At 39.9% G+C, this 8,421-nt stretch overlaps 1 protein-coding gene across 2 annotated transcripts; it reads right to left on the reverse strand.

The window, feature by feature from the left end:
* Positions 1 to 671: 671 nt before the first annotated feature.
* On the reverse strand, positions 672 to 7,080 carry fsta (follistatin a). 2 transcript variants are annotated; one of them, XM_042488784.2, is made up of 6 exons: positions 6,586 to 7,080; positions 5,210 to 5,407; positions 4,819 to 5,037; positions 4,462 to 4,686; positions 3,678 to 3,908; positions 672 to 1,836 (listed from the first exon to the last, which is right to left on the reverse strand). In XM_042488784.2, the coding sequence occupies exons 1-6, from the start codon at positions 6,674 to 6,676 to the stop codon at positions 1,748 to 1,750; spliced, it is 1,053 nt and encodes a 350-aa protein (XP_042344718.1). In that variant the 5' UTR covers positions 6,677 to 7,080; the 3' UTR covers positions 672 to 1,747. The 2 variants fall into 2 exon arrangements, with proteins under 2 accessions (XP_042344718.1, XP_042344719.1); XM_042488785.2 differs by having other exon boundaries at positions 5,216 to 5,407; positions 6,586 to 7,071.
* Positions 7,081 to 8,421: the final 1,341 nt, after the last annotated feature.

The raw sequence follows: 8,421 nt of genomic DNA on the forward strand, positions 1-8,421 counted from the left end.
TTTTAGGGCTGAATCTATATTGTTTACTGTGGTATCATTTTTACAGTAGGCCTACAACATAAAGTTGAAAGATACTTGGTGGGCAATAAGAATTAAGCCCTTTATTAAAGAAATAATGTAGTTTTTTTGTTACATTATTGATATATGTCATGATATGGTAAAGTTTTATACATTCTAAGTTTTTATAGGACTTTATTAGCTCAACAACTCAAAGGATTAAAATGACAAAAAGAAAAAAAAATCCCAGAAGATAGTAGTTAAAAGCATTACTTAAAACACTTATTTCATGTTCCTCGGTGGAAACAGCAAATTAGACCAAGTTTAGAGCAATGTTTGTTTTCGGCTCATCCAAATGAATTAAATACTTAATTAAACTGATACAAAAATCAAATAAAATCCATCCCACAATAGCCTAATTGACCAAGAGATATTAAAGGATTAATTTCACAGTATAAACGGATTTGTAAAATCTGATAGGTGATAAATGTATCTCATCTAATCTGTATAAGGTAAAGGTCTCTAGCGTCACATTGCCTAACCCTGTACTGTATGTAGGTCCAAAATGTGATTTAAGTCCAACTACCACTTTGATTTAAACACATGCATTGATATTTTGACATGTTTAACTACATGTTATTCTGAAATCAATAATACAACAGAGTCAGAAGAAGTATAAGGAAAAAAAACTTTTATTGTTTCACTCTTCATATCTGTACAAATACCATCAAACTTTGTATGTACATATGACATTTACATAAAAAATACAAAACTATATATTCATAACAGAATTTTGTATTTCTCTTGTGATGTTTGAAAATAAAAACGCATTCTGAGAAAAAAATCAAAAAAACAAAAAGAAACAAAGTGATGAAGTCTGATATAGTGTGGAGTACTGCAGTACGTTAGTCCTATGTCAGCTCTGCGAGAGCAATATGGAGCACATTGGCAAGAAGATAGCACACAAATGTTAATGGCACATTGTTTCCAAAATAATCAAGTATCGTCCAAAACTTACCTCTGCTCTAATGTGGTGAGACAAAAAAAATGCTAGTGAATAATGTCTAAAGTTGTTGTCTCCGTGTGGAAACATATCTAAGGGCTAAAACTGAAGGGTAACAAAAAACAAAAAGAAGAAAAGAAAAACAAATGGCTCTTTTTTTCTCTTCCATTTCATCACTGCTGTGTTGCAACTTTTACAATGCTCTTTTGCGAAACCATTGAGATAATCCCTTTGGTCAGTTATTATGAGTTGTAAACAAACCAGAAACACTTCTGTACATAAAATGATTGATATATTCCCAATAAATAAACACACAGCCTAAACATGCATTTACGTATGTGTGACATAAACATCTGTGATAGAGATTTGACAGAAACAAGCAGATTTTTACAGCTCAGGGAATGCAATTTACAGCTTGTAGAGGACTTATACTTACACGGTAACATGACAAATAAATAACACTGCTTCTCTTTGGACAAATATATTTCTTCATGATAAAAAAAAAGAAAGTAAAAGGGACAACAACAAAAAAGGGGGGAAATGAGTGGTAACACAATATATCATGGTAGATAGTAAGCCTGACAATGTAAATGTATAAATTATAAAACACAAAAAGTATAAATAAACATCTAGCAGACTGAACTATATGTATACTTCCTTTTTCTTTAAAAAATAAATAAGCATACACATAATGTACAGTATGGACATGATTCCTTGCCCTAGGACTGCTCCCCTAGTGATCGGGGCCTATCCATCCAGTATAGAAGATATATGGACATAGGCCATGTAGTCTGAGTCCTCATCTTCCTCATCCTCCTCCTGGTCTTCTGTAATGGCTATATGGGAGAATATATGGTAGCTGTTGTATGAATATGGACCACAACAGCCAAAAATATCACTGAATGTTCTTTTTTAAAAAAAGCTCACAGCAAAGCCACTGGCACACAGCACTCCCGATTGTGTCTTTTCTTTATGTGTGTGTAAATGTTTATGTTTGTGTGCATGCATCTATGTGAGAAAGATTCTGTGCGCATCAACAATTACTGTGGCATCCTCAATTATGCAACCTCCATTTACATAATCTAGCAAGTCAGGGCTGCAGCAAGAGAAAAAAGTGGGGTGCATGGAAAAAGGGGTACGTGGGAGGTTGGGGTTGTAAGGTGGGTTAGGGGAGGGGGTATTAGGGGCACTGATGGTTCCAGTGGCTCGGGTCTCTTTTGGGCAGATTCCTGAAAGCAGACACATAACACAGAAAAGTGCTCTTGTGTTCTCGGATTTGCTAGGTCTTTTTGTTTGTTTTTTTTTTTTTTGCTTGGATTGTTTTCTGGCTCAAACATACAAGGAGGGAGGACTCTGTGTCACAGCCTGGCCTTAGCAAGCAGGTCAGAGATCATCAACACAGTTCTGAGGTATTTTTTTCTTTTTTACAGAAGAAATTTACATCGGACACAAAAAAAAAGCACACAAGCGAGAGCAAGTGACAATATAAAAAAAAGAAAAAAAACAGGCAGTCCCTCATCAATCCAAATGGATTTGTCATTTCTGATACATATTCTGGTAACACATTCACTGGAAACAACAATAAAAGTTAGCTGATAAATGTTTTTCTAATAATGAGATGAGATGTAAGAGAGCGTGGTTCTACAAGCTTCTGAATCCTGCACACTGTAAAGTATCACATTTATATTTAGCTCATGAGGTGATCATAAAGTTGGTCCCTTGGATTCCATTGCATACCTTAGGCACATCACATTAAGGTACTCAGTCAGAAGAGAGACAAGGAGACACTCCTACAACCTGGAATGTAAATTCGATTCTCCCTTGGGGCTATTTTTCAGTTTTGATGCCCCCCCCCCCCAAAATATGTGAGCGCATGAATGCCTCACTCTGGTCTACAGATACATAAAAACGTGAATATCAAAACCCATCCATTATCACTAACATGGCACCAATGTTACAATCACCTTATGCACATTGTATATTCAAATGTATTCTGTTCTTATTGACATGTTGGCAGTGTGGTGTATGTCACAAGAGGCAGTGCATTTTGAATTGATTGATTACAGCCAAAAGCAACAAAAAAAGAAAAAATAGTACAAAAACACAAATACGCTGTTACCATGAAATTAGCAATGTGACCATGGAATTTACAAGCTGTAAAGATATGACCACTATCATAAAAAATGAAATAAAAAACTGCATGAGATTTCAGGTAACCTGCTCCAGCAGTTCAAACTAGACTTTCAAATATCCGGATTGTTCCACTGCAAACAAAATTAGTCTCCTTTATTATTCTCATTAGTTTAATGTTAGCTTCTCAGAGACTCTAAGATAGAATCTGCTGATATATATGGAGTTATGCTTTTTCATACACCTCTCTGTTTTTTGTCTTGCAGAAGAAAAAAAGTAAAATAAAAAAACAACAAGAACACAAGAACAAAAGCCAGCGACAAAGACAACGTCATGCAAGTTCTTCTATTCCCAAGTCCTTTCTGCTTGCTTAGGCTGTGCTTGGTGATATGGCTGGGGTGGGAGTTTTAGGGGGAAAGTTGGGATGCGGGGGCACTTTCAGGGGAAGGTTTTTGCTGGGGAAGCAACATGGAATATTGTCTTTTTGCTCAGAGAGGGAGGAGGGTGTTTTTGTTTCTTTTTTGTCATATTTTTGTTATTTACTTACAGTTGCAAGATCCCGAGTGCTTGACTTCCAGCAGCACCCCCAAAGAACAAGCAGCTTGCTTCATGGCACATTCACTGGGATATGTGGTGTTGTCGCTGGCACACACAGCCTCGTCTGTCCTGCTCTCCGGACAGGTCTCATCACACAGTGAGCAGCGTCCCCTACTCATGCGAGCATCCCACAGACACTTTTTCCCCGCGCTGCACTGGATGTCCTCACACGACTTGGCCTCTAGAAGTAGAGAGGAAGAAACAGGGGAAATCTTTGATTAGATGGATTATCGTGAATGCTTTTCAAGCAGGATCAGATGACTGCTTTGTTTTTGGAGAACTAAGCTCAGAATAAAAACTAAATCCTCTTTTATAGGGTTAGGGTCTTGTTGGCGGGGAACACAAGGTCATGTTTTAGTTTTTATTCAAGACGTGCTGCTTTCTGGATAAGAATCCATCTGACTCAAATATTAACTTGAAGCCTGTCTTCATGGCCCCCAGCACTCCCCTGTTTTGCTCTCTTTCTCCCTCCCCCTCCACTTCCCTCTCTCCCATATGGGATAGTGCTGCCAACATCAGGAAATAATAAGATGTCTATCATTTCTTGAGCAAACACAAGCAACTACCAAACACACTCTCTCTCTCTGAGACCCCCTCCTCAGTGGAATGTTGGCAAAAAATGAGCAGTGAATAACTGCAGAGCTGGACGGGAAGAAAATGCACTCAAACAATATTCAAAGTCAGTGCCTGGAGGCGCTCTCGGGGAGTCTCACACTCTCTAGTTGCACACTTACTGATGCATTTTCCCTCATATGCCACTCCAATGGATCTACCAAGGAGACAGGTAGCTCTTCTCAGGTGACACGCGCTGGCATAGATGATCCCGTCGTTTCCACACAGGTACTGCTCAGGCGACGTCACCTCAGGGCAAATCCGATTACACGTCACACAATATGCGTTGTTTGTCTGGTCCACGACGCATGTGGAGCTGCCTGGGCACAAGACGTCACGGCACGTTTCTGTCGAGACAAAGAAATTGCAGGATTTCGTGAAACGCGACGCGAAAAAATAAGATCAAACCGCTGGATTCTTGGCACTTGTAGCTTTAAATTGTGGAACCTCATGTGAATTAAAAAATAATATTGACTTACTCTTGCACTTTCCCTGGTACTGCACGTCCAGGTCGGGGTGGCCTTTACATTTCGCCTTCAGTAATGCGCATTCGTCTTTGTAGGTCTTTCCATCTGAGCCGCAGACAGGCCCTTTCCAGGTGATGTTGGAGCAGTCTGGCGCGCACACGCAGCGCGGCTTGCTTCTTCTGTTCATCTTGCACCTCTTTCCAGGCCCACAGTCAACATTATCGCAGGTTTCTACAATAATAAAAAAAGTCTGTGTTATGGGATGCTGGCGAGGATTTTGGCCTTGTGCGTAAAATTAGTCTGGCGCATAGAAAGGAATAATTTACGCACTAAATCAGATCACCACTAGGATTTATTCAACTGAGGATGTGTATCATGAGAGAACGAAGGGAAATGAGTGCACCTCCACCTTTGCAAGGTATGCAATTGGGAGCTCCGCCATTGAAGATCATCCACCTAAAGAGCGTGCTGTTGGGGACGTCCTCCTCGGTCCAGGATGTCCCCAGTCTTCCACTCCGACAGCATTCCTCCCTGCTCATCCCGGGCATGTAGAGCACCTGGCACCTCCCGTTCTTCCCCTGCTGCAGCCAGCAGTTCCCAGCTGAAAACAAAACAAAAAAAAAAATTTTAAAAAAATTCCCGAGTGTCGCATGTTGAACGTCTGAAACCGCTGACCCAGACGCACTAGACACACACGCAGCCCGTATTATCCGAGACGCTCCCTCCCTCCCTTTCGCCCTCCCGGCAGTATTTTGTCTGATTTTTTTTTCCTTTTTTGCGAGACTGTTAACACTTGCCTATCCCATCTGTGACTGACAGCCCTTACAATGCAGCCACAAACCAAAAAAGTAAGAAGAATCTTCGGAGGGGGGTTTCCTTTATTCCTCGAGCCTCCTTGTTATCACTGGACAGAAAGTGGAGCGTCTAGACAGCGTTAAATTGCAGCCAATCTGCTTCAGAAAACCACGGTCTTTAGCTAAACACACCACCGTCTCCAACGCCTCAGAACAATATACCAGACATGTACCCACCAGACAATGCCTTGTCTTATAATAAACCAGTGCAAAGTTTATTTCAAACATGTACAAAAATATAAAAGCAGATTAGTTATCCTATTTTTGTGCTGTAAAAAATCCAGACAACAGCAGGATTTCTGAACCGACCCAGACACACATGACATTAAGTGTTCATGAACTGGTGTGGTTCTTCAATTGAAGACAGATTTCTATTTGATCTAAAAGCTCCCAATCGAATATGCAAAACCTCCAGTTTTATTATTTTTATTATTTTCAGTCAAAGATTAAGATAGCAAAAACAGCTATTTTTTCCACACAATGCTGAGTGGATATGTGCGGGGAAATATATAAAAAACACGACCATAAACTCACAGTTGATATTCTGAAGTTTGTTACAGGTTTGACGACAACACCGTGAGACATTAAACGCTAATACAAAAGTATCAGAACATGCTCAGGTATTGTGGAAAGCTGGCGCTGCCACCAACGCGGCGTGGCGGCTTGTGCGCCTAGCGAGGGCTGCAAAACTTGCCATAGTCTCACTTTGAAGTGTCCCATATGGCACCTGTTTTATGGACGCTTTTACGCACGCACTGTCTGATGCAGAGTTTTTTTTATCAGCGGGAGAAAAGAGGAAACTCACTTTGAAAAGTTTCACGGTTGCAGCAAGTATCCGACACTCGAGCGCGTTTTGGTGGCTGACAGCATGTCGAAGTTTCTAAAAAACGAGGAGAATAGAAGAAAATGGATGAAGAGCGCTTACCTTGAACTTTTTGATGTTCCATGAGGTGACAAAGCCATATGAACAAGAGAAAAAAGCCCGGGTGGAGGTGGTGTTTCAGCATCCTAAACATGATGGAGAGGCAAAGTGAACTACGTATTTGACACAGGCAGCGCAAAAGTAATCTGCTTAAGGTGGCAGTGTTGAATAAGTGTCAGTCTGAGAATGCAGCCTCTCTTTTTAAATCTATAAGGGGTCTCGGGTTGACTGTCTCTGGTGGGCGGTCTCCTCTTCTGTGGGGGTGGGGAGATTTTTTTTTTTCTTACCAAAGTTCTCTCAATCCCAATCAGGTGACATCGTTACAGGCAACTTTCTCTTGCCACAATAATCAGACAACATGAAGATATGTCTGAATTTGAAATAAAAAAGCAAATTCCGGAATCATGCGGCTGTGCAGTCAAACAAAAGCAGAGACAGCAAATCAGACAATATGTGTCAGTTCATATAAATGTGTGTCTTGATGGAGAATAATATTATTAATGTATAATTTTAATCTTTTTTCCCCACCATTTTAAGGCGGATAGCTCGTTTTTTACGCACGGCTTGGGAGCGCGCTTTTAAAGCTTTAACAATAGTAATATGAATAATAATGATAATATAATAATAATAATAATAACAGTAATAATGAAGGTCATTGTTACTAATATCAAGGCCCTTATTGCTATTTAATCTAACAGGCCCAGAGCCAACATGCCTATCCGGGCATACCAACAGTCCTTCAAATTAAGAGTACTACTTGTTGGTAACTGATATTTTTTCCACCAACTGCAGACAAAAGTGTAAATCTTTTGATGAGAGTTGCCTTTTGGAATATATATCCGAGCCCAGACAATAATAGAATTCATAGTATTCCGCAGCCGTACTGCTAATATTAGAACAGACAGTTGTTTGGGTTTCTCTCCCGGGTCAAGCTTTTAAATATAATCAAACCTGTTTCCGAAGAGGCTTCAGACAGAGGAGCGGGGTGTTGCGTTTCATTGAATGAAGCGCGCGCGCGCACACACACGCGCGCGCGCGCGCGCACACACACACACACACACACACACACACACACACACACTGACGCACAGACAGGCTGAACTCCGTCAGAAGTCCTTGCGCGACCTCTTCAGCGGAACTCTGGTTACAGCTCTCGGGAGCAAAGAGCAAAGTGTCTGCTGTGTGAATCAGACACCAGGGAGTTAATTATCTGTCGGTCAGAAAGATGACACTGTAATACCCCCTTTTTTTAATTCCGGAGAAATACAATTTAGGTGTTATTAATCTACAAAATATGAGAATACATTTACTCCAAACTGAAATATTCCCACATATCCAGAGCTGTTCGTGTTGCTGTAAGTATGTATAGGAATTCATGTCCCAGGACAACCAAACTATCAAAAAATATTACAAGTCCTAATTATTTCTCTCTTTTTTTTAGGTTTGTGTTGTATCCGTCTTATTTTTATTTTTCTTGTTAGTGCATTATCATTACTAACAGCACTGGGCAATAACTTTTTATGACTGATTTTTATTACAAACTGTTATTAAAACAAACAGGGGATTGGTAGCTATAACAAATCACTAACAAAGTGGTTTTATGATTTAAAAAATAGTATTCCTACAATAACACAGATTTGTGTGGGGATTTGTGCATTAAGCATTTAATTTCCTGCATTCTGGTGATTTTTAAATTTTTTTTTTCCTTGTTTAGTGCAAATATCTTACACGTTGTCAAAACTAGAATGTTTTATTGAGGGGTAAACACGTGCACAAATTGACATGTTTTAACATTGAGGGGGGCATGTGCCCCCTACCCCCTTAAAAAAAATTAATCAC

Source organism: Plectropomus leopardus, chromosome 4 (genome assembly GCF_026936395.1).
Source record: "Plectropomus leopardus strain MGB_pleo_1.0 chromosome 4, ASM2693639v1, whole genome shotgun sequence".
Lineage (NCBI taxonomy): Eukaryota > Metazoa > Chordata > Actinopteri > Perciformes > Serranidae > Plectropomus > Plectropomus leopardus.